At 38.4% G+C, this 27,746-nt stretch overlaps 1 protein-coding gene across 1 annotated transcript in view; it reads right to left on the reverse strand.

Annotated features, from left to right (window-relative positions):
• Positions 1–6,090: 6,090 nt before the first annotated feature.
• The window catches only part of LOC117295006, a 48,659-nt gene continuing 27,003 nt past the window's right edge, over positions 6,091–27,746 (reverse strand). The window contains exons 3-11 of the mRNA XM_033777569.1: positions 22,995–23,163; positions 21,250–21,420; positions 20,368–20,481; positions 16,207–16,444; positions 11,505–11,713; positions 11,020–11,121; positions 10,096–10,227; positions 7,392–7,484; positions 6,091–6,785 (exon numbers count right to left, since the gene is read on the reverse strand). Of these exons, the coding sequence (XP_033633460.1) occupies positions 6,733–6,785; positions 7,392–7,484; positions 10,096–10,227; positions 11,020–11,121; positions 11,505–11,713; positions 16,207–16,444; positions 20,368–20,481; positions 21,250–21,420; positions 22,995–23,163 (1,281 nt within the window). The 3' untranslated portion in view covers positions 6,091–6,732. The remainder of the gene's footprint in view (positions 6,786–7,391; positions 7,485–10,095; positions 10,228–11,019; positions 11,122–11,504; positions 11,714–16,206; positions 16,445–20,367; positions 20,482–21,249; positions 21,421–22,994; positions 23,164–27,746) is intronic.

Here is a 27,746-nt window from a genome sequence, read left to right on the forward strand (position 1 = left end):
TCAGCAGATTGCAAATAGCCGTACAATTGCCGTACAAAATTTCAAGTTTTTGTATTGGTTTGTACATAAACATGGATGCGACCACACGGCTTCAAAACCTTAGTGCGTGTATAATGGGGTGTAAGCGCTCTAGTCAACATATATAGCTCTATGTTCTCGATGGTGTAGAGGTACTCCTCCATAAGCCAACCCCAAACTGGTTGCAATGATTTCTAGAACCCCATCAAGTGAGGATTGCTTTCGGGCTTCACTATTTGACACAAATGTGTGGTAGCTGTAGAGGCCGGAAGTAACAAAATATCTCGTGGCACTATCATTGCACAAGATGTGATGTATTGACTTACTATCTAACAGGATTCTCCAAGTCAAAAGAAATTTGTAGTCGATGACTTTCCATTTGATTAAAGGCAGTGGACACTATTGGTAATTACTCAAAATAATTATTAGCATAAAACCTTACTTGGTAACAAGTAATGGGGAGAGGTTGATAGTATGAAACATTGTGAGAAACGGCTCCCTCTGAAGTGGTGTAGTTATCGAGAAAGAAGTAATTTTCCACGAATTTGATTTCGAGACCTCATATTTTGAATTTGAGGTCTCGAAATCAAGCGTCTGAAAGCACACAACTTCATATGACAAGTGTCTTTCTTTCTTTCATAGTTATCTCGCAAGTCCGACGAGCTATCGAGCTCAAATTTTCACAGGTGTGTTATTTTATGCATATGTTGAGATACACCAAGTGAGAAGACTGGTCTTTGACAATTACCAAGAGTGTACACTGTCTTTAAAGATTGTCCTGTGGAAACTTTTGTGGTGGACACTGTGGTGGACACCAAGGGTGAGACCAAGACAATGAAGGCCATTGTCTACATCGTGTCTGTGTAGTTCCAGGCCTTTTGTTCGTCGGACCGAGAGGTGTGGAGGGGCTTTGTACTCCCCCAATCCCTACCTCCCACTCAGGGATATTCTACATGTATGTTGCCACAACCTCCTTTTCATAGCCATAAATCAAGTTCTTCCATTACATTTAGCTAAATTCTGGTAAATACCACTAAAGGTTTTGAAGTTTAACTTATGGAAGATGTCATTTTATTTTTTTATTGTTTTTTTTTTATCAGTATTCCTGTTTCCCAATGCTTGGTGTGCGCTTAAAATTCTCCTCCTTACTATTCATATACCAGGTATAGCCCCAGTTTATCTCCAGGACGTAGTTCACAAATATATTCCTTCTAGAAATTTACCATCAGAATCAAAGTCCCTTCTTGTGAATTCCACCCCTGTAGTTGGGTATGATGGTGCTCTAGAATTGCAAAGGTCGTGGGTTCGAAGCCCACCCGTATAGTATGCCGGTGACTTTTTTCCACAGAACGAGGGAAAGTACCGAGTATACAGTGCTACACTCATATGGGTTAAACCACAATGAATATTCTTGATCCCTGATGCAAATTCAACATCAATTGAAGTAGTCACAGTTGAGTGATTCAATAATCTCCTTAAAACTTGGCCCTATATAGGACTCTTTCTTAGCCCTATATAGGACTCTTTCTCTGTACACAGGAACAGAGTCCTAACTATTGAGGCCCGTTTCTGGGGTGGACAATTTTCACAGCTTCATAACTTAAATCTTACCTGCAGCAAGCCACTAATTTCAACAGATTCACATTCCATGGCGGCATACATTTTTCTGCGGTGGGTTTTGGTCCTCATATTCTCCTCACAAATCCGTCCTTTTCGTGAAATAATGCAGCTTCCATCGTTAAACAAATCCTGTTTCGATCGTTTTCTCACAGTGTTGTCTGTTGTCGTGCGTACGGGTATACATTCGCGTGCAAGACGCATGATGCAAGCTTGGACGCATGAATTCTTGGTCACCGTATCTTGACTGCACAGCGTCAACAACATAATTCAAAATTTGCGCGTCTTGCGTACACACGGCAGACTGTGAGAGTACGAACAAAATGGGGAATTCCTTAACGTTGGGAGCTGCATTGTTTCATGAAAATGACGGATTTGTGAAGAATATATGACGATCAAAACCCACCGCAGAAAAACATATGCTGCCATGGAATGTGAATCTGTTGAAATTGGTGCTTTCTTGCAGGTAAGATTTGAGTTATGAAGCTGTGAAAATTTTCCGCCCCAGAAATGTACCCTGATGTCCAGGACGTCACTGTAGTACAAAACGAAAGTGAGTGAAAGGCCGCCAGGGCTACTTAAAACTCATCTATTCACCGTTTATCAGGAATTGTTCTTGTTGGTATTTATTTGTATTTGGTTATTTTATTTATACCTGTAAAGTGCATATGGGAGTTAGCAGTGCGCTAAACAAATCCGGTTTAGCCGCTGTAGTGACCAATTTGTTATTTTTTTATCTTGGGACCCTTGTACAATTTTAAAGGTTCATCAGATGGACCCAAAGAAAATACTTGAGACCGTTTTTGTGTACCATGCTTTTAAACATTCTTGTCGTTTATTTGAACACTTTTAGAAAGCAGTTATTTCTAAATATATGGCACAATAATTGACTGTTCAACAGGTAGAATAACTGACATTCACATTCTAGTCTAAAATGCCACATTGTATTTAATATGAATACAAATCTCAAGAGCCGCGTCACACAAGGCAGTTTACAGACACCCAGTCGGGGCTTGAGTTAGGTGGAAATTCATAATATCGTGGGGATTGTAGCTCAAAACTTTTACCAGACCAACTTTTTTATACAAGACCAGAATCAAGATAGGTGAAATTAAAAGTGTCTACACAGTTTAATATGTACCTGTAAACCTTTTTAACAAGTACTAAGAGAAGACTTGACTCATTTCGTCTTTTGGGTAACAATACTCTTGATTGTTATTTTAAAATGGGGACCTCCCCCTATTGACCCCTTGCACGTGCGTCACACGCGGCGAGTGGTGCCACGCTCACCATGTTGATGGGCAAGTTGGGTTTACGTGTATTAACGCTGCGTCGCCTTAAAAGCGCACTTCACAGCATACTCTATGCATAGAGTTATATATGAAAACACACAGTGAAATTGCCCACCAGTATGGCGCATTCAAGATTTTTCTGATGACGACGTCAGGTGAAATGGGTCAAAAGCAAAAGAGGACAACAGGGTACCTGGTACAGTGATGGTCCCCAGTTGAAAATATGTATTTAAAAAAAAAATATATAAAAAAATATTAAAAAATGGGAGCTGTTGCCAAAAAGTGAAAGTACATGTACATGTACAAACAAAAGAGGGACAATGGGAGGTCCCCGATTGCACGTTTTACATACTGGTTTGTGTAGCATCAGTCTGGTAGTTACACTCCATCGAGTGTGTTTGTCCAATAAAACCATTTGGTTTGTAAGACAGGATAAAGACAGGGGATCAGTCCAGGGAATGATTTTGTCCAGCAGTTTTGCATATTAAACCAAATTTCGACTGAGGGGTAACATTGAGTAGCACATCTATTTTTTTTAGTAGCAGCTCATACATTTTGAGGAGCATTTTGCCCGACTATACAAGGGAAATTGTTCACTGCTAGTCTTTGTATACCTCCTAGTTGCCTGTAAAATGTCTTGTGTGATGAGGGCCATACTGAACTCACTAATCAGCACCCCCCCCCAACCTGATTTCACGAAACTTGACGCAGTTGCGTAAAGTTTTTTGAATTCTGCTGCAGGACACATTAAATTCTTTGTAAAATGTTTTCCAGACATTTCATTATCTCCGAAAATTTATCATTAAAAATTGTTTATTATTTAATATTGAAAGTGGTTGTCTGACTGGAACATTTTAAGTCATCTACCCTGTATACAGTAACATTTACCAAATGGTGATTCTGAATATACATGTACAACAAAGGTACCAGACTACTTCCCCCTTGCAGCCTCAGTTTGGTTTATACTGCCTTGAAAGGAACAAAAACCAACATGGCATCAAGATAAACCTTTATTCATTCTGTGTTTTTAAGAACAGCGTGCACGCTCTGGACAAATTTGTAAACCACCCTAAAATCTGACAAAGAAGTAAATGGTTCCAAATACAACTTTTTTTTTATATGATAAACTGTAAGCTTACAATTTTATACAACGTCAACTACTTGACAATCTTTACAACTGTTAATTTTAAAGAATTTGTGAAAACTGCAATAATTTCATTTCAACACTGACGGTAACTGTAACAGTAAAAGTCTCAATGTACAATAATATTGAGTTTACATTCCGGTAAACGAGGAATTATTAGATTACGTGTTTTGTTTTTTTCACATAGTGAAGTGCATAAGACTCTAAATATTTTGATCACACAGTAATTTTTTAGTCTTGCCATAAAAATGTAGCACTTTCATCTTGAAAAAAAAAAGAAGATATTTTTACAAACAAAAATCATTTGAGTGCCTTAATAAATATGGGTTTTAATATATGCATACAGTTTATCTAAATAAATCACATTACACAGAATGTACAAAATTACAAACTTAAAACTGGATAAGTTACTGCCAAAACAAATGTAAAACAAAGAAAATGCAATTTTGTTGAAGCAAGCGTGTTTGCTACAGTATTTAGTGTTTACATATTTTGTAATGTCGTAGCTTAAACCATTTCTTTATTCTCTAATTTAAAAACTTGCTCATTTTTTTGTCTTGTGAAAACTAATGACTTCTTTCATTCATGAGTAAGGAAAACACAGCTTTTTCAAATTGTTGATGATGACGTTTTGCAACTTGTTTGACTACCCACTATCAAAGTAAATTCATGTTTCAAACTCGTCTCTCGTCTCTGGCCACTGTCAGTGCTCCAGAATGAAAGGTTTTGGGTTTGAATCCAATCAAGTAGCCTGTGGATTTTTCTGTTTCGTAGGACTCTGAAATCTCCACTTAAAGTCTCTGGACACCTTTGGTAATTGTACACTTGGTGTATCTCAACATAATATATGCACAAAATAAGAAACCTGTGAAAATTTGAACTCAATTGGTCGTCGAAGTTGCAAGAAAATAATGGGAAAAAAAATACCCTTGTCACACAAAGTTGTGTGCTTTCAGATGCTTGATTTTGGGACCTCAAATTCTAATTCTGAGGTCTCGAAATCAAACTCAATCATTTAAGTGGAAAATTACTTCTTTCTCATAAACTACATTACTTCAGAGGGAGCTGTTTCTCACAATGTTTTATACCATCGGCAGCTCTCCATTGCTCCTTACCAAGTAAGTTAGTATGCTAACAATTATTTGGAGTTAATTACCAATAGTGTCTAGTACCTTAAACTGTTCTGTAGTCACTTGGCATGCTGGGTGCTCCAGAGTGCTAGGGTTGTGGGTCTGAATCCTAACGAGTAGTATATATTTTGTTAAGTGAACATCAAACAGTGAAAGAGTAAAACCCATACAATAATAGTAAGCACCAAAGGTGGCGTAAACCTTAGGTGTTGTCAACCTGGGTGTGGACCCCTGGGGTTGTGGTCCCCTGGGGTGTGGTCCCCTAGGGTGTGGTCTCCTGGCGTGTGGACCATTGGGGTGTGTTTTTATTTGTCACTCTTGACACTCCAAGGCAAACCAAAATGTTCAGCAAATCTTACATAAATCTTTTAAGAACGGTACCAAAGCACTGTATATAACTTAATCTGAAATACCATTCTATATTATAACAATTAATACCAAGTATTATAAGAATAATTATACCCCAAGTCGGAAAGTGTGTTACTAGGAGTTAGAAATATTAAGAACTGGATAAATATTTTAAATCATTTGTATTTCCACCAGAAGTTCAATAAAAATATGTTTACATTTTAAAACAAATATAACTTACATTTTCAGTTCTTGAAGAATGGTTGTATAAAGGCCACTATCATATAATTTATGATGTGGTGTGAACTTCACACTGTGAAGAAGTGATGGTCCCCCCACCCCCCCCCCCCCCCCCCCCCCACCCCAACTTAAAGGAACACGTTGCCTTGGATCGGTCGAAAGCGTTTGTAACCGTTTTTTTTATAAATGCATATGGGTAGAAAGATGTAAAAGTAGAATACAATGATCTTCACAAATATGCCTCGAAATTGCACGGTTTACCTTTTACCTCGACAACTAACACGGTCGGCCATTTACGGGACTCAAATTTTTGACTCCCATAAATGGCCGACCGTATTAGTTCGCACAGAGTCTGTGACCCTTTTCAAAACCACGGTTAGCTGTGCTCAGGCTCTGTCCTCCTGTTTTGAAGCACTGTATAGAAAGTGCATGTTTTCTAATCAACTGACAGGGTCTGAGCCTAAGCAATATGCCCAAACTGTAGTTTCTAAATGGCCCTGTAATTAAACTATTGTCTTTCTTACATCTCTTGTATGCTCCTCCCCTGAGCCTTGTCCCCGCCCCCTTAAAAAAACTAAAAAAACTGTCATAATTTCTCATTGGTCGTCATACCTAGAATGTGTCTACATTTCTGCCAGAATGGGCAATTTGTTTGATTAACAGCAAAATAAATAAAGAATAATGTTGGCCTATGACCACAATACCCCCTCCAATAATAAAGTGTACAAGTATCAATAATATTAGGACAAGTAATAGTTTACATATATACAACTTATTTCCTTTACAAACTTAAATCAGCGATGCCACTTTACGGTTCTAGAAGTATTTAAAATACAATAAAGTGCACATGAAGGCTAGACAATAATATCAAATATAAACAGTTTTCTCATACGAACTAAGATTCTATGTACAGATGTTGAAGTCTTCAGGAGGGCGTTTGCGTTTATCGTACCGTGTCAAACAATATCTCTTTAAAGTCGTTGTATGGAGGGAGAACTGAAAAGAAAGAATGACAAATGAAGATGTTAGATATTCCAGTGAGCTTGACTTGTTGAGGCAGTTTATTTCTGTGGTTTTTAGTTTGAATTCCTGCTTTTTCCACAATATGATATTCTGTATAGTATAAGTTATCACACAAGCGCGAGTGGAATGCGGAAAAATATAGCGCTTCCACGGACGCAGAAGCGCTATATTTGCCGTATTTCCACAAGCGCGCGTGTGATAACGTATTTATCTTCAAGAAAACTTGGCGCGTGACATAGCAATAATTGTTTAGTGTCATGACCAGGAATCGAACCCATACTTTGCTGAACAGAAACACTAAAGCTTGAGTCCAGTGCTCTGACCCGGTCAGCCATGACACTCCAGGGTTGGTACATATTTTTTTTGTAGTGACTGGCAAGTAGGACCAGATAGCTTACTTTTTCATAGGTCCCCTAGTTTTCCCACTCTAGTCCAATGTCGTATTCAAATGGTTTTCACTGGTTTGGATTGTCATCTGTAAAACTCTTAAAATAAAGGTTTATAACCACCAAGTTTTATAACCATCAAAGATTCAATGTTGTATTTAAAATATCAGCTGTTGGCTGAAAATGGTCTCACCATGTTGGCAGTAGCGCCCTCTTGTGGTCGCAGGGCAGAAGCATCCGCCATGTTCACATTTTCCACCATGCATGCAGAGCCGTCGGCACGTCCCTTTATGAAAAACAAAAAGCTCTTTTAAAAAACAGCTTCAAAATATGATGTAAAGTCACGTTTCATAGGTCCCCATCCACCCCCCCCCCCACCCTCTCCCCTTCCACATAAACCCTCCCTCAACTCGACCAATGTTAAGAAATGACATAAGTTGTCATATAGCGGACCTTAATTACTCGCCTAATTGTTCTGACATGTCGATGATTGAATCGTGGCATTTCAGGACAATACCATTCTAAACCGAACAAGTTATGTTTGGAGAAGTTATGTTCACCCAAGATTCATATCATCGGCTGATGAGTTATCTTGCTGCTAAAAATAGCCGCACGAACACATCCTTAATTACTGCAATTATTCGGTATCGCATCGTATATCACTGGAACTTGGTTCCGCAGATGAGTCAGATACACATAGAACAAAACCCTTCTCAGTTCATCTTGCGGACGTCACAAACTAACCCTCCTTCCTTACAATCCAAAACCCGCCCCTATCGATGACAGACGCCCAGACTCCCCAGAGAGAAACTCAAAAACTCCAACCCGAATGACAACCGAAGAGAACCACTAAATAGATGACAACAGTTCATCTAATGTGGGTGTCGCAAAAACCCACACCCAAAACTTTCCTTTTTTTTAAAGGCTTGATTTCAGTCTAGACGTCTCAATTTGTCAGGAAATATTACTTAACATGATAAATTTAACATCGATCTTTATACAATTATATAAGGGGCAGGGGGAATACCTAAAATATTAACTTGTTTTTTCTCCCTCATTCCTGTATTAGTGATATTTCTAATAGGAGCAAAGAATCAAAATATCTCGGCTGACTGGAGACTGATCCCTTTAGATTTTGCAAAAGTACTTCTTTTGAGTTATGTCTAGACTGCCTTTAACTTTCTTAGTTGCATTCTTGAACTCTTGAAACTGAGACAATTAGATGTATGGTTTTAAGATGTTAAATTTGCATCGGGATAAAGAATATTCATTTTGGTTTTTACCCATATACACAGAAGTGTGTTAGCGCTATATACTCTGTAATTACCCGAGTTCAAAAAGATGTATGGTGAAAAATTTAAAAAGGTCATCATTGTATTTAATGTTAAAAGTAGGTTTTTCCAAAAGATATTCTAAGTGACTTGCTGATACCCTTCTTGTATACAAAACAAAAAGTTTCCTTCTCTTGTATTCACCAGCTTTTGTGATTATTTTCACTGATCACAAGATTTGTTATTAATCTCCCAGAATGACAACAGCTCTTTAAAGGGTGTGCGCAACATTGCTAAGAATATAAATGTTAGGAGTTTTACTCAATTCAAGTCCAAAACTCAATGTGTTTTTCCACCTTTATTTCTCAGGACTCCAATGACCGATTGAACTTGTTATTTCATGTATATTTTTGGGTCACATCAAATATGGATTGGTCTTTAGAAATTACCAATGTGACACCTGTGCTTTAAAGGACGCCCCTTTAAGCTTGTTATGACCAAACTGTGAAATGTCCTAGAGAGTTTGTAAACCTCTAAAATCAACATCCTATAAATGCCGTCGGCAGCATCTCCACACAAAGAAGAGACTTATCAAATTTCTAAGATTTTTTATTTTCATACAACCTTAACAGATTCAAAGTATCAAAATCTTACAACAGAATATTCCTTTTTTAAAAATGCCCTCAAGATTAATAAAATGGGTGAACAACACTTCACTTTTGTTTTCAAATAAATACTGGACTGCCAGTCAAATCCACTTTTGAAGCTTCCCGACTAGATTAACCTTTCCTATTTTGTTGCTCATTTCACCTTAACTGCAAGACTCAATATTGTTGAGTTTGAGTGGATTATTTGAAGACAGTGTTAAATTTGTTTTGTCTCCAAGTCACTGAAGAATTGATGGTATTGATCAAAAGTCAACACAAGCCATAACTTTTACTCCTTTAAAATGTTTGAAGTCTTGCGGCAAAACTTCCTGTTTTGAAGTTCAAGAGATAACTTAGCATAGCTTCTTGGACAGTACTATCATTGTTGTCATGAAGCATGTGGACATTTCATTCAAATACATGTAGGTCTTGTCTTGTCCTGATTCGTGATGGAAGTATTTCTCATAACGATTGTTACCATTAACCACTTAAGATTTTTGATCACATGTCTGGAAATGGGATTTGGGCGAGGTATAAATGGTGATGTATAAATGTATATTCAGTTTTGGATCTACTTTGATCTATATAACTTTTGTTGTTGAGAATTTGTCTTGCTATTTATTCTACTGCCACAGAGTATTTCGCCATTTCTCTCTATCCTGAGCTGTCTGGTACAATGCACCTTAAAACATTGCTGTCATTTTCCAAGCTCTCTCTCTCTTTCTCCAACAAAACAAATCCACACTTTGACATAAAGTTTTCAAACCTGCGGCGGTTCTAAAACATCACAAACACTTTTGCACACAGATTTGTTGGGACTTCCTATTAATTTGTTCTATTATTCCAATCATGTTGTTGGGACACAGTTTCACAAAGAAAACTGTTGTGGGGAGCTTTGTTTCATTGTCTCACAGCTCTGGGTATACCTACTCACCCAGTCTCTGATGTGAGTATCACATCACCAAGCACCAAATCTCACCTGTGAATCGTTTTTTACTCTTTCCGTCAAGCTTACTGGAGCCGCACAGACCGTCGTCTGAGAACTTTCTGCAGCTGCAGACGCCTGGTCTGATGCATTCACTGCCGACATCACATTCTGGCTCACAAATTGCTGTATATGAGCAAGAGAGTACAGAGTTTCCTTAAAAACCTTGTAGACGTGTCAGACCTAGTCTTTATCTTAACACTTTCAAAAAAATGTTCCATATTTGCATCCAGACTATTGTTTCAAAGACATTGTTTTCTGTTCATTTCCGAATAAGTTTTGAATCTAAGCAACTTTTTCACATGCCAGCTATTGTCTCCAAATTATTCTTACTTTTGCTTGCTTATTTATTTATGATCTTATTGTTGATAAGAACAGACAGAGGATTTCTGGGTCTGCTGTATAAATTTGCACTAATATAAATCACATTTTATGACTGAGAATACAAAATCTGCCCTAAAAAGAATCACAACTATGTGATCTGATACCCTCCCCCCTCCCTTAGTTATGTGGAATGGTCCAGTATAGGATATCAAGGACTTTGGCTCCTAAGTCATTGCACTTTTAAGAAAAAGGCGGAATATACAAAATGTGTCACGATTTATGGCACTTTATCCTTAAGGGGTTTAAGATGATGTCTACTATCTCAGAATGTCTCAGAATTGTCTTTTGCATTCAAGATGTTTAGAAAATGAAATTATATTTGTGGGAAAAGTACTCAAGTTGATGTAGAGGGCAACCAGAATACTTTTCAGCTGGATTGGTAGATAGTTCCACTGTGGACCAGTTTTCAAACTTTTCATCCAAAACAAAATCATGTTTATAATCAGTCACCCCTCTAATTTTTTTCTTTACATTTGGTTCCAAGTTTCCTTTTTTTATGACAACTTCTCAAAGATACACTTTCTTGTCACTTACGGATGTTGCAGAGGGCACCCTTGTATCCGCTCATACATTTGCATCTTCCTCCCTTAACGCAGGTGCCTCCATTTTCACATTTCCCAAGACAGTAAGGTTCTCCTGAAATTACAGCAAGAAATGTACAAAATCACATGAAGAGTTTCAGTTGAAATCGTCTTTATTAACAAAACAAAATAAACAACAACGCACCTCGAGAACTCTTCAAAAGTTACAATCCCAAATCAACATGGTCTTTAAAAGTATGTGAAATCCATCTCCATAGTTTTCATCCAAGACATTGTCTCATTATGATTTAGCGTCCCCAGATACAATACTGTTGTTCAATATAAATTGAAAGACATCGTTTCTTATTTGTCATCACTCGACAACCTCCCAGCCCATTGTAACTGCTTCCTCAAATCTCTCAACAAGGGCACACAGCTAATCCAACGGCAATGCAACAATTGATTCAGGATCGTTACCGCTCTATTAAAACAACTCACCCTTTTCTCTGTTTTCCGACACCAAACGACAGCAAACAACGCCCGAAACGAGACCTGACTGGTACGAACAGCTGGGGGCGCCATACTTTTGCTTCCCGTAGAATACGTCAATCCTTCCCTCTCCAAGGCAAGATGATTGTCTTTTTCGTCGTTGTGAGCAGTGGCGTCCAATCCCCGCCATGTTGTTTTGATTTTTCTTTCCTGAGCAACTGTTCATAAAAAATAAAAATTTAATAAATTTATAGGTTGCAAAAGAGAGCAGGCATTATATTCTTCCTACTATAATTTGATTTCAATTTTTCAGAAAAATCAGAACCAGATTGAAAGATATAATGGTCTGAAAAGTCTTCTAAAGCTTTGTAATGTAAACAAAAAATTATACATTCATCAAACAGCAGCAGCTTCGCCATGTACCCTGTATGCAATAAGAAAAATGTCATGTTGAACCCATTGTCCTTCAAAGGGGCCAGACTGTTTGTCCACCCAGCCTCCCTTTGGTTACATAAACTTGAAAGTTAGAAACACAGAATAGCAGCTGTGTTCATGGTATTTTAAGTAGAGGACCGCTTTATGAGGCCATGATTTATGTACACATGGACGTTTTTTTATGAGTGTTTATAACATAATGAAGCAAGGCGCATGACATGGGAAAGCATTTCCTGCAAGCTCTAAACCGCGTCCCCTAGGGAGTGACATTGCTTATTAATTGATTTCCTCAACGGCAATGCAGCACTGACAGGAATTCAGCATGAACGAGACGTTACTTTTGATCATGTTGAATCCACCCATTCCCCCATGCCCCCTCAAGCTTGACTTTTCCCCCCTTCGCTTTCGGGCCGTCCCCTGATCAAATCAAACACTTAAAAGTTTGCAGACAAAATGAGCCATAAATATCATAACTTTGCCCCCTGAAGAACTAACTGCAGACGCATTGGGCGTTGTTTTTAAATGGAATGTGGATAAACATGCTGAGCCTTGATGTACACAAAACAACTTGTTGGGAACATTATTGTGTTGTTGTTGTTTCTAAGGATTAAAGTGCTAGTAATTGCCAACGACCAGTAACCACACTTGATGTCACCAAAGATCAAACCTGTGAAAGTTTTGATTGATCTTTTTTAATGACGGCTTGATTGATTGATTGATTGATTGATTGATTGATTGTTGAGTTGGTTCTGGTTTTGAAGTTAATGATTCTCAAAAAAGCGATCTTAATAACTTTATTAGCAAAGAACCCCATGGAGAGAGGTTTCAGTTTTAGATGTGGGAGGAAAACCTAAGAGAATTATTCCAGGGGAAAAGCCACGCCATTAGGTAAAGTGCCCCCTGTGGGATTCGTACAGGGTCGACAGAGGTGGGAGCCAAGGGTAGAAACCAGCACCATGACCACCTGGCAACCCGACTGCTTAGTCATGAGCGAAACAAATCTTAAGCCCCTTTCACACGTGAGCGATTTAGCAAGGGACCCTTGCTAAATTGAAGAATGGTTGTGAAATGTTATACCTCGCTTGAAAGGACAGCAATTTGCTCTACCATCCCATCTCTTATGCAAAATCTTGTCAAACATTGCTACATTTTACAACCGTAGTAAATTAAAGCAAGGGACAAGAAAATGTTTCAAACACGTTTTGGACTATGGAGATCCAAACTAATTGATTCACTAATTTCTCAAAAACTATAGCATTCCGAGCAAAACTTTTCCAACAGAAATTTTCCACCACTGAACTTTTTATATATAATACCATGTACACGCCGCTGCCACAAACTTTGAAATTTTATCTCCACCATCAACAGTATCAATTCCCACTCATGCTAGATGGTGTTACTTAAAACCTTACTAGATTGTATCTCCACCGTGCAAAGTGTCGAATCCCACTCATGTACATGGTGTTACTGCAAACCTTACTAGATTGTATCTCCACCGTGCAAAGTTTCGAATCCCACTCATGCTAGATGGTGTTACTTTAAACCTTACTAGATTGTATCTCCACCATGCAAAGTTTCAAATCCTACTCATGTACATGGTGTTACTGCAAACCTTACTAGATTGTATCTCCACCATGCAAAGTTTCAAATCCTACTCATGTACATGGTGTTACTGCAAACCTTACTAGATTGTATCTCCACCGTGCAAAGTTTCAAATCCTACTCATGTACATGGTGTAACTGCAAACCTTACTAGATTGTATCTCCACCATGCAAAGTTTCAAATCCTACTCATGTACATGGTGTTACTACAAACCTTACTAGATTGTATCTCCACCATACAAAGTTTCAATCCTACTCATGTACATGGTGTTACTGCAAACCTTACTAGATTGTATCTCCACCATGCAAAGTTTCAAATCCTACACATGTACATGGTGTTATTGCAAACCTTACTAGATTGTATCTCCACCATGCAAAGTTTCAAATCCTACTCATGTACATGGTGTTACTGCAAACCTTACTAGATTGTATCTCCACCATGCAAAGTTTCGAATCCCACTCATGCTAGATGGTGTTACTTTAAACCTTACTAGATTGTATCTCCACCATGCAAAGTTTCAAATCCTACTCATGTACATGGTGTTACTACAAACCTTACTAGATTGTATCTCCACCATGCAAAGTTTCAAATCCTACTCATGTACATGGTGTTACTTTAAACCTTACTAGACTGTATCTCCACCGTGCACAGTTTCAAGTCCCATCTACTAGATTTTTCCCCAACCAAGCAAAGTTTTGTCATAAAGTAAGATCTTCAAAATGTTAGTAGTTTTATGGAATCGGTTTCTATGCCAGTTTTTCAATCATCAGTGCTGCATCAAGTCTTCAAACAAGATGCAAGTAAATTTGGTTGAGATTTAAAGCAGATAAAGATCATAATCTGACTGAGTCTGCTTAATTCACTGATGTAGAAAGCTCCAACAGCAAGTTCAAAGCCAGTTCAGAACTTACCAGTAATTGATAAGCTGGAATACTTAAACTGATGTAAAATATTGGGTGTGTTTACTTTTAAAACCTAAACTGGAATTATTTTTCACCAACTCAATTATTTTATGTGGAGGAGTGTTCATTTTGTTTTGTCGCCAGTTCAGTCCTAGAATAATTGATGTTTTTGATCGAAAGTCAACACAAACCACAACATTGTATAAGCTTGGTGTACCTTCCTCAACAACTTTATAATCATTCTCCCGCACCCCTTTACCCCATCCATTCCTGGAATTTTTTATTCAGTTCAAGAAGCAGCAAATGCCAATAGAAGGACTGGGAAAGAACTTAACCGTTTTCTGTAATGAAGTTTTACAGACTACCAGCCCCAATTTTGGTCACCACGTACAAAGGTGTAATTACTTGAGTAAGTTTCTTGCACGACCGATTTACCCCAATTCCTTAAGGATACTAAGCATAGACGAGGAAATGAAACACGGAAATGTAATTGAGCGCTGACTGTCGTTGATTTTGAGGCAAAGTCCGGACAGGTACAATTTTCTTGCCATGGTAACCGATGGTACAGATGATGTAATCAATCGACAGGGGATGGCAACAGGTTAAACTGCAGCTTGAGTGACAAAAAGATTGCTGTACAATCATCACAGCGTTTTAAATAGAATCTTCATTTGTGAATTAGTGAGACGGGAGCGCAGAACTCTATTTGTTAAAGAAGTGTTTGCGTCGATTTTGCTGAGCGGAATGTTCTGAGGCATAACAAATTTCTATCAAAATGGCTTCCAATACAACAGCTTCTGAATTGTTTTTGTTGGCCTTTACCGGTCAGTTTATTATTTGATGATGGCGTGTTTAACCGGGACCATCCTTCCTAGTCGAGATTGACCGTTTTGGACACTCTGTCGTGTAAAGCATTAAAGACATTTCCTGAGTATTTACCGTTCCCTCTAGTCCGTTTCTATAAATGGGTCAGAATGAAGGTGAACCCTTCAAAGTCTGGTCAAGAATTAAAACTCTGACCACGAACAGAGAGACAAGAATCCCCATTGGGACGATACAGACATGTTTACAGTAGAAGCGGCGGCTTACCTGGGATTTTGAGACACGGGGGAAATTGTTATTTTTTCCCAACATGTGGCGATGGAAAAATAGTAACACGCAGTTTTCGTTCATTTTAAAGCGGGAGACCGCCAATAGCTCTCAGTTGGAAGAGCATCTGCACGTTAATCCGGAGGTCGTTGGGTTAAAAATTTTGTAGGCCTCCTTAATTCTTGTATTTTTAACTGTTCCTTTACTTTCAATAGTTTTTTTTGTAGTATTCATCACTCTTGTAACTTTTGATGGATGTACTCTGTCCTTGTCTAAGTTGTCCTGTAATATATCTTTGTGTTTTTATTGTAAAGATGCACACTAGAAAACAATGTTCATGTTTTTTAACTTGACGATCATAATCGAACAACTTCTCTCGCAACTTCGATGACCAATTGAGTTCAAATTTTCACAGGTTTGTTATTTTATGCATATGTCGAGATACACCAAGTGAGAAGACTTGTCTTTGACAATTACCAAAGGTGTCTAGTGTCTTTAAGTACACACAACACTCACTTCCATATTCTCTTCCTATAAAATTTGCCAGCTTGAGATCTGCTTTTACAAGGAAATTTAACATGTAGTGAGGAAAGATATTTTGTGTGGCAGAAATCTTCACAATCGTCTAATTCCCTTATTCCGTGTTTATATTTCCCGTCCAAGTCAGTATCACATAGCCCACCTTGAGCAAGTTCCGTAGTTGTTGGCGGCGTTGAACGCATAGCAACCGTTCATCTCGTTCGCATCCACCCAGTTGACAACCTTCAGCAGTGAAGCGTCGTTGTGATCACACACATGCCACCCCGGCGCGCATAAGATCTTTCCCTTGCGTACGTGTCCTTTCCAAGAGCCGGCACAGGCTGCAACATCTTGAAGATGTGAGAGGCCTTCCGTTGAGCCGTCACGGCAAGCTTTGGGAGCTGTAAGAGGAAACAGAAATCGGGGGAACCCAAATGTCAGATTACCTCATAAGTTCCCAGTCATTATGCGGCTGCAATATTAATACAGAGTCTAGATTAATAGCAGATGACTTTACAAGTTTTCTGTTTGTATTCTTTATTTGACTCAAAACATGAACAACAAGATATTTTAAGATGGGACTGAAACAAAACAACACACAGGCTATTGGGTTTGTCTGTAAATACACATCCCCTCAATATTATAACGGGAGTTTAATTCTGTATATTAAAGGAGACTGATCTTTTTAGTAGTGGTTTGCTTTGGGGCTTTTATTTGTATTGGTTTTCATTTTAATTATTTGACTCTGTACATTTATAGAGTCTGAAATGTACATTAGTTTGGTTTGAGTGTGGCGTCAATCTCCCCATATTCTCTCACCCTATGTCACTCACCACCAAGTTATTTGGGCTTAAAAATTGTTTGGAGTTGAACAATTTGAGCCGGGGGAAAAAAGGGTGTGGACTGGGAAAATGAGCACAAGAGAAAAAGCATTAAAAAATTATATAAAAAAACTAAAATAAAAATCAGCTTTAGGTCCTATTTGTTCCTCTTTGTCAAGCAAAATTTCTGTTTTGATACTTCCTGTCTAGTTTAGCAGATGTTGTGATCTGAACAGTGAAGCGTGAAATTAAACAGTTCCCCTTGGACAAAGACCCCCATCTCAAGTACACATCTGCTTCATAAATAACCTTAGACTAAAACAAAATTGGAAATCAATCTGTGAGCTATGCTGTTCCATCTGAATAGCCATAACCTTAAACATTTTCAGAATGAAGACTGAATAAAATCTTGTAGAAAATTTCAAAAAGGGAACTGTTATTGGTACAGATTTATATTTTGTGAGCTTTTTTTATTTCGCCTGAATAGCTAACATACAATATACCCTTGAACTTGTGAAATTAAGCAAGACCCTAGAATCTGTCATTTTAATTAGGACACAGGTTTTTCTAATTTTATTAAATAAAATTAGAAAAACCTGTGTCCTAAGAAAATAAAATTAGAAAAACCTGTGTCCTAATAAAAAATGACAGATTCTAGGGTCTTGCTTTACTTTGAGTGATTTACTGGGATCTGTTTGACCCCAATGTTACAAACCCCCCCCCCAAAAAAAAGAAAAATCACTCAATACTTTTAGACTCTTAGCCGTCGTTTTTCCAAGCACTCAAACATCCTTTTTCCAATAACTGAGGGCCGTTCGAAGCATTAAAATGGCTCCCAACAGAAAAATATGGAATTACTGTTACAATTGTGTTGCTAGAAATACCCGCAAATATATGTTTTTCAATTCCCATGCAGAGTTAAGCCTTATAATGACTCAGTGGTAGAAAACGTTCAGGCTCAGTTTTTGTGAAACACAATTCGGACGCCCTTACTCCAGTAATTTTTTGTGACGTCCTTCTTCTGAGCACATGACACACGGACAATAATATACTAACTCCAAAGACGACAGGTCAAAACAATAACAGTCTCCCTGTTATATCTGCAAATTAGCCCGCGGAACACTCAAAAAGACCCGGTTTGAAATATCAGGCAGGTGGCCTCACCAGTCTTTACTCACAGTGGAAAATCTCACAGAGGTTTTGGCTCTCCCCTAATCAAGACAAATTCATTCTTGTCGATTTACGACTATCGGCACTAATCTTAACAGGCCATGTCTCCACTGCTATGGCTTATTAAATCAATTGCTTTTCCTGGCTACCTGGTGGCTTTAGGTCTCGATCACTCCATAGATAATCAACCTCTCTTTGACTTTCTGTTCAGGATATACTAGGGTGGTTAGTCATACCAAAAAAAAGGAAAGTATTGAAAATGTTTTTGGACTTTTAAGGACCGGCTGGACCTGTTGAAGTGCTTCCGGATGGAAACAAATTGCTTCAGGGCTTATCAGAGAAAGGATTTGCTAGAATTAACCTTAAACAAAGAGTTTCAAAAAATGACTCAGAATTTCATTTTCTTTCTTTCTGATTGACATTGTCACGGCTGCAAGTGCAAGGATTTTTCTGACGGAGTGCCAATTCTCTAACTGTCTCTGGAGAAATATTCTTCACTTGAAGTAAAGTTATGACAAACTGTCAAAAATTTGTCTCAAACTCCAAGGTTACGATTCTGCCTCCTTTGTAACCTTCTTGGCCCCGGTGCCCCTTGTCCACTAGGACAATTCCTATTGTTTCTCGATGAAAATAAAAAAAAATTGCTTAAAAATTGTCTGCTAAGCAAAAAAAACCAAGTAGGATACCAGTCAGAGATGGTGCATGGGACATTGTATTTTTGGCTGGTAACCATATTCTGTTAAGAACAATTTTGCTGTGTTTAGCTATTTTTTGTGCTTTAACACCTCTGTTATATTCAGCCCAGGTGTTTCGTTCCTTAATCCTAGTATAAGCACACCTGTGGAACAAGGACAACATTTCCTAGCATTTCAAGCAAATCAATCCAAAGTGAAGGGTGGCGGTGGGCTGTACTAACAACTGAATGCCTCACATTTTGTTGGATTTGTCGAAGGGCTAATCTGTTCTTTAGGTGTGTCCTGGACGAGTGATAAAAAAAAAGGGGACTTAAGCTCTAAAGTTTCTGACCGGCAGAATGTGGGTTCGAGTCTCGGCCATGGCAATTGTGTCCTTGAGCGAGATACTTTATCATAATTGCTTTGTCCTTCAAATTGGACATTAAGCTGTAGGTCCTGTGTACTAGCATGTAACAAACCTGGAAGGAAGAGTAGGGGGTTAAACCAGGTGTTTCTGGTTCACACAGCACGCACCCCTGTTTATAGGTTTTCTCAGGCTTGGGAGCTACAGCGATTAAGTTCACTTTTGCGCCATCCTTGGTTGCATTTACCAGAAATGTATAATGATACTGTAATCTTATGATAGAACGGAACTTAAAGTTCACAAACCTCATGTCAAGAACAACAAGTTTCTTTGTTCTCTCGTAGATACAGAGGGAAAAATAAACAAAATTGTACTTTGTATTCACTGAGGGTTTGTGAAGGGGGCAGGGGGTCATCTGCTTTGAAACAAGATGACCTAGATTCTAAAGTTTGATATCCCCAAAGAACCTAGATGACTCTTTAAATGATGTAAGGATAGGGTCTGGATCCCACATGTGATCAAGTGACCAACTCGTACAAGATTGTTTTTTACCGGAAACTCTGGTACCCTATATATTATATGGTTCATAAAAAATCTGTCAACCCAAACAACAAGATGTCTATGATCTCTTAGGAGACTATACCAGTGAAGGACAGGCACCAGGCTGTACCGTGTGACTCAAAAGCTGCCGAATCTGGTCCAATCTTCCAAACTATAAATTTATCTATATTTTGTAATCAAGTGCATTCCAGAATTCCGTACCATTCACAGACAGTACATAGAGACATTTGTAGTGAAGAAATGCGCATTTCATTGGGTACAATTTTGTTCAGGATAGAAGAAAGAATAGTTTAAAATTTCAAGGTTTTCCTTGGAGTGTTTTGAGAAGATAACCTCACACTTCTTGTTGCTTGTTTATTTGTTCCTCGAAAAGCTCATTTCATTCAGTGACACTGTATTCATGTTATAATGTTAGAATGTGCTCCATGCCCACTCCTTCAGGTTAAAAACTTATTTTAATACTCAAATTGGATCATTTTAGCATTTGAGAAAGACTCTAATAGGGTCGAAACCTCAGGCAATCAAAATTTTTGTATTTTATTATAATCAAGTTTAACATTATGAGCCCTATATAAGTAAATCAATTTGACCAAACTATAAGAATCCGGCTCTGGGCTCCGTTTGATGTTGGAAATACCGTGCAAAACGTGCACTGCTCCAAAATTGACGACAGCGAGCCCAAGCCCAAGCCAAGGGTTTGGGGCAAAGGTCAAGCTTGTCGGTGTCATGCTTACCGTTCTTGGTGACCTTCAGGAATGAATCTTCTCTGGCCATTCCGGCGGAGTTGACCACAACACACGAGTACTGACCAGCATCCTCTGTTTTGAGACTTGTAATGTAGAGGGTACCTGAAGACACAAAGACAGAACAATCATCAGCTCACCAACATCCCTTTTTTCGCTCACAGAGGCTTTCTTGAAAATTTTCATTATAGACTAACTCTACTTAATAACTCTTAATAACTCAACAGCCCTGATAATTGATTCTTCCCCACGGCAATTAAGTTTTTCTTTGTAAAGGGCACCTCTTTGAGATAACTAACAATTTGTACTGGAACGTTTCAAGGGGCACAAAGGCAATGACCAGGGGCATGGAGGCAGTTGCCTCCGTTGGCCCTTCTGGTGTCTATACATACAGTAGGCCTATACCATTGTACACACATGCCTCATACTTCATTCTTGTTCGGACAAGGCTGTTTTTTTTTCTCGATAAAGGGCACCTTTATGAAGGAAAGAACAAATATTTCTGGAATATTTCAAAGAGCGTCAAGGCAATGACCAATGCCATGACCAAGGGCAATGTAATTGATGTAAACCAGTTGGCAGCAAAGAGGCCTAAAAATCACTCACAATTTCAGACAAGCCTGAAACTTTTTTTTGCATCAGGCAAGGTAGGTTTTTCTTTGTAAGGGCACCCCTTGACAGAAATTTCAAAGGGCATCAAGGCAATGACCAGGAGCATGGGAGCAACTGCATTCGTGAAAAACCAGGTCTCTCGCTTGAAGGTTTTAAACTTTTAAGAATGAATTTCAAGGTAATAAAACAGAAAATGCAGAAGCAAAAAGGACCACTTGACCTGGATTCGAACCCCCATCTTTTACTTTATAACTCACTGACCTGTTGGGGCAACATGAATTCTTGGGTCTTTCACATCGACCGGTGACCTGTCCTTGAGCCATCTGATGGTTGGGGTCGGGCTGCCCGATGCGTGGCAATGAAGGGTCAATCCTTCTCCTTCGGAAAGAGTCTCCTCAGCTGGGAGACGGTTGTGAATGACCGGCTCTCGTTCTGATAAATAAGCAGTAGTTAGGGGGTCAATATGTCATAATGAAATGGTAATGAATGAGCTCTTGCCCTGATTAATAACCAATAGTTAGGGGGTCAATTAAATATCATAGATAATGATGAAATGGTTATGAGTGACTGGCTCTCGCTCTGATAATTAAACAGTATTTAGGGAGTCAATATGTCACATAGGGTGATAATGTACATGTTGGGAGTGACTGGCTCTGATAAATAACCAGTAGTTAGGGAGTCAATATGCCATTGATGATGATGACAATAGAAACTTCCCCACCCCAAAACAATTACACCTGTTTATTTTTATACCTTCAAAAATGTTCTTAGGCAATTTCTTTGTAGACATTGATGAAACCTTTGTTTACAAAAAGAGTGACCATGAACATTCCAGGGTATTTCTGATTGGCATAACAATGCATTGGTCATAATGAGAAATGTTTTACATTGTGTCTCATAATATCCATACTAATTCAAGAGTTATAAAAGTTATACAAGTTATAAAAGTAACAGCTGAACAAATTTTGGGATGTGCCCTCTCTCTTTATATCAAAAGTTGACAAAAAACAGACAGTGCAATCTCCATAAAAGATAAGATTTCATTGTTTCTTTTATTCGGCCGTGTACAAACAATGCCTGCTGGAAGTCCAGGCTCTGTGGATCTGTGATGTCACAGATTATTTGGTTGGCTACATAGGCATAACATTTTTACAACTCTCAGTCTGTAAAATAACCAGCAGTTAGGGAGCCAATAAATCCTTAGGGCGACCCCAACATTGATGATAGGGGTTGGGGAGAGACAGACATGAGTCAGAAAACACACACTTGTTTAATTTTACTTTCAAGATATAGAATCTTCGGCAATTTCATTTTAAAACTCCCCTTGATGTTCAACTTGTAAAGATTTTTATCTTGTTGTAGTCAACTGGCCCATCAAAGCTTTCTGTGGATTACATGTTCTGTATGGAGTTATTGACTCCTTAACTGCTTGTAATTCATCAGACTTAATAGTGCTAGGCCTATAGGTCCTGTAACCTGTGAGATCACATGTTTACAAAAGAGCCATGGAGAGCCTGGACTTCCTGCTGGAACAATTTGAACACAGCTCAATAAAAAAAATTAAATGTTATATAATTACGAAGACAATCCAGTTTGTCATCAACTTTTGATTGGAAGCAGGAGGGGGGGGGGGGGGGGGGGGCTAAACTTAAAACGTGTTCAGAAACCCCATCTCCTTTCCATGGATGTATTTCTAGCTTTCCTCGGTCCCCCATGGTCCTTAGTCTTTGTTTCATTTTGTTAATGTAGTCGCCAATATTGCGAAACAAATGACCGGAGAAGAGATATCTAGGCCTGGAATTTCATCCGTAAGAGGGCGAGGCCATTTTCTTTCATGGGAAAATCTTAAAGTCTGTGGGAAACTTTTAAAGGGGCACCAAGGCAAAGACCAGGGGCAACAGATTCGTGGAATTTACCCAGTCCCTCTGAGCCAGCTGATGTAGCGCCCTCTATTGTCGACCAGCGTCCCCAATCAAGACTATTATCATGGTCTTTGGTCGACCTACCTGATTTCTTACAGCACAGTACCCCGGTGGTGATGCCAGGCCGATAGGAGCAGGCGTTCTGATAGTGTGCGTCCATACAGCAGCTGGCGTCTATCCTACCCTTGCCAAGGCAGGAGGTCTGGCCAGCATTTTGATGGGGGCAGCCTCTCCCAACGCCCCCCATATCATCCTGTCAGGAACAAACAATGACTGGGTTATTAGCAATCTCAAAGGAACTTTTACGGGTTCCTAAGTGTTTCTGAGGTGACTTGACTGTTTTTGGTTAAAGGTAGGGTCATACTTTGGTAGTGACCCCAACTTTGGGAGGTATAATTTCTAGAGTCTCCTTGTTTATAAAGATAGGAATGGCATTAAGCATCCAACAAAGTGTTTGGTCTAAAGAGTGAAATACTTTCCTTTTGATAAGAAATCTATAAAAGTATATCAACAAATTTGATTCTCCAAAACTCACCTCAAAGATGACTTTTGGTTTCCAGTAAAACAAAATAAAGAAAAATGTCCCCATTCCTCATACTTTAATTTTTAAATGAGACAATTCCATTTTGTGTGTGTGTAATTTATATTAGAAAGCCTCCTTTTTCTGTATCTGTGGTTATACACATTGCAAAAACCAAAACTGGCATAAACGCAATGATTGTCATCAATTGAATTGAATAGAATTGAATTGAATAGAGTGTTAATGGTTATGGTAGCAGTGAGCATCCCGTAAATTATTCTGGCTGAAATGCTTCTCCCCCCCCCCCAAAAAAAAAACCATTGATTAGAAATCAATAAAGGTATGCAAACCAATTTGAATTTACAAAACTCACCTCAAGGTGACTTTTGGTTCCCAGCTCAAAAATGAACAAAATATCCCCCGCCCCCTGCGCTGTTATTTTTTAATGAGACAGTCCCATCTCTTTTAAGAATATTTTCTTGGCAGGGAGAAGCGTTCACTAAAAAACGTCCATTAAATAATTTCTCTTTCACTTAAGATGAGGCAAGTGATCTATGACGATCGGCACGGCCTATGTTTCACATTTCCTCCTGAATGTGATTTGGAATAAGACTTTATCAGGATGTTATGTTCCTGCTAGTGTTACTCTCTTTCATCCAAGCATGATCCATCTAAGCCTATCTTTCCAAAATATCTTGTATAAATTACCGCTGTTGTATACCATGGTTGTATACACCCATTTAGGAACAATTGTCTAGCCGAGCTAAAACTGTTAAATCATTTTGGGGGGCAGGGGATGGCTGGGTTCGAGCAGTGCTATGGTAACACGCTAAATATAGGAATGGTAAGGATAAAGACATCTTTGTTAAAGGGAAGGTACATGTTTGGTAATTACTCAAAACAAATATTAACTTAAAAACTGACGAGCATTGGAGAGCTGTTGGTAGTATAAAACATTGTGAGAAACGGCTCCCTCTGAAGTAGCGTAGATTTTGAGAAAGAGGTAATTTCTCACTAAAATAATAAAAGCTAGAAGTCTTTTATTCCTATCTGAAAGCACACAAATTCGTCCAACAATGGTGTTTTTTTCTCTCATAATTTTCTCACATTTTTGATGACCAATTTAGCTCAAATTTTCACAGGCTTGTTATTTTATGCTTACAGTGTATGTTGGGATACACCAAAGAAGACTGGTCTTTGACAATTACCAATAGTGTACCTTCCCTTTAACATTTTGTCTGAAAGCTCACTGATTATGAAGTTCATATTAGGAAACAAATTCTGTGAAATATTTCCCTTCTGGAATAAATTCATATTCGAGAAAACTGAAACTGAAAAACCCCCAAATAAATTAATAGCTGAACTCAGTTGTTACAACTAAAATTGAGGACAATGTGTTCACATGCTGAACACTACCCAGGTCGAAATTCCAGTTGAACCTAGTTAAACTGGGTTTAACTGGATCTAGTTGAAACCAGTTGATAAACTAGTTAAACAGTTAAAACCAGTTGGTTTAATATGGAAAATGGACAGAAACCAACTGGTTTATAATTTAAACCTAGTTGAACACAGTTAAACCTAGTCCAAACAGTTGGTTAATATGGAAAATGGACGAGTTTGGTCACTTTCCAGTTGAACCAGTTGACCCCAGTTAACTAGGTTCAACTGGAATTTTGACCTGGGTGTGTTCACATGCTGAACACTATGCACAGTTATGCACTCTCCTGACTCACACTCTCACAACTAATTAAGCCAAAATGTTTAAAGGTTTTGTTTGTTTTTCATTAGTTGATCACATGAATTATGATTTAGCTCTACCATAGAGAAAGGAGTGGGTCCTTTTTATGTCTATGGCAATTCTGTAAATAATCTTTGAAAGGGGAATTTCTGGGCAACATATACTAGCCAAAGCATTTTCGTCATGAATTCACAAATGGAACACATGAGACAAAACGTTTTGGATGAGGAAGGGGGTTAACAAGACGATCTGTCAGCTAAGAAATGACTTCACAGCTTTGTTCTGACTTAAGGGAACGACAGCTATTTCCTGTCTTGGGTGTGCCCTTTTGGCCTCACCACCCTGGCAGTGGTATTTTAAGACAACATTTGCTCAAGCAGTCAACTGCTCAGGGGCTACTGTGGGTATTTATAGGTACCATAGAGTGAGAGTAAAAAAGCCACAAACTTCATTAAAATTTTAATTTGAAACTTTGTGTAGTTGAAATACAATCGCGCTAGGTTTGCGGTTACACCACAGAAATGTTTCTTAAGTAATGTGGTGGTCTTGACCATGCCTTGACAAAGATCACCCAAGCACTAATAGAGTACAGTCAAACAGCTATCAAAGGCATCTCCAAATCTGCTAAATAAATGTATCCTCTACAGAGTCAAATTTTGACCAATTATAATAATAGAATGTGGTATTTTCTGAACAAACACTAGAAAGCTATAGAAAATGACAGATTTGTGAGGAATATATGAGGACCAAAACCCACCGCAGAAAAACGTATGCCGCCATAGAATGTGAATCTGTTGAAATTAGTGGCTTGTTGCAGGTACAATTTGAGTTTTAAAGCTTAAAAAAATTTCCACCCCAGAAACGGGCCTTCTAATAGATAGGACTCTGTATCTGTGTACAGAAGAAGAGTCCTATATAGGGCTAAGACTAGCCATACAATTTTCATATCTCCTAGGACTAGTCCTAACTCTTTGTGAAATCGACCACAGTGCCTTTAAAACCACAAGTCAAAGTTAATTTAAAAAAATATTCTCAACAAAGAAATATTATGTCCTGATCCCACGACTTGAACATGTGCTACCCTTATTGAAACCAAACTCTTTGCAATTGTTGATGGATGTCAAGAAGACTTCCTCCCCTTTTTATACTTCTGTCTTAAAAGAAAATTGAAAACCTTGGCCAAACTTGCTGTCTGTTTGAAACAGCTGACACCAGATTGTTATGAAGACATGTGCTAGCTCTGAACTGAGCTAAGATCAATCTGGAAGATGTCAAAAAGTTCAATTTCATGTATTGACTTCCTTATTGTGAGATCCTTGATGGTGGACGTTTTGCTCAGCCAGCTGGGTGACACGTGTCACACCTTGTCCTCCCATCCACCTGTCAATCCAGGAATTATATTGTAATGTGACTTTGAAAAATGTCTATAATTTCACATCCCTGAGTAAAAATGAGTAGGATTTGAAACTTTGGAGAAACAATCTAGTAAGGTTTGCAGTAACACCACGTACATGAGTAGGATTTGAAACTTTGCATGGTGGAGATACAATCTAGTAAGGTTTGCAGTAACACCACGTACATGAGTAGGATTTGAAACTTTGCATGGTGGAGATACAATCTAGTAAGGTTTGCAGTAACACCACGTACATGAGTAGGATTTGAAACTTTGCATGGTGGAGATACAATCTAGTAAGGTTTGCAGTAACACCACGTACATGAGTAGGATTTAAAATTTTGCATGGTGGAGATACAATCTAGTAAGGTTTGCAGTAACACCACGTACATGAGTAGGATTTAATACTTTGGTATCCACTGGATTTGGCGTACTTGTGAATATATTTTGTTGCTGTTTTCTCAACAAGTAGACCAGGTATTCAGCTGAAACCTTCACATGTGTCTTTTATTATATCCGGGTGTTTTTTTTTAGTTTACCTACAAATCAGCATTCTAGCTTAAAAACAACCAATCTATGACCCCACCTACAAAGGGAAGTTAACCTTTGGTTTTTGGAACCGCCCATTGTTTTAATCCTATAAAATGTGCTATAGAAGAAGAAAAAACAGTATAATCTGTGAAAATTTCATTTCAAAAGGTGGTCATGTTTTTGTTGTATTTCTAACCAAATAAGTTTTCATTGTCATTACTTTTACCCTAGTACAATAGGAGAAATCCCTTAAATGTATACAAAGGGAACATTTGTATTCTGGTAGTGCCTGGCCCTGTTCAAGTAATGGATAATAAATTATTGTTCTATTTTTTCTGGTAATGAAACCACAGATGCTCAGCTGTACCCCCTTTGGCTTCTAATTGTTTTGTTTTTTTATATCATAGTTCTGTTTGTAAAGCCAATGACTTAATCACTGTATTTGGCAAGAACTTAATGGAGTAAAGACAGGGAAGGAAGTTTCAGTTCTTGATGTGGGAGAAGAACTCAAGAGAGCTACTACTCCAGGGAAACCTAGGCAATCAGATAGGGATTGAAAACCACAATCCACATGTTGCCCTAGGCGGGATTTGAACCAGGGTTCGAGGTTGTGAAAGACTAGGAAAGATGCCACTATGCCAGACCATGGCCAGA

The sequence above is a fragment of the Asterias rubens genome, chromosome 9 (assembly GCF_902459465.1).
Source record: "Asterias rubens chromosome 9, eAstRub1.3, whole genome shotgun sequence".
Taxonomy (NCBI): Eukaryota; Metazoa; Echinodermata; class Asteroidea; order Forcipulatida; family Asteriidae; genus Asterias; species Asterias rubens.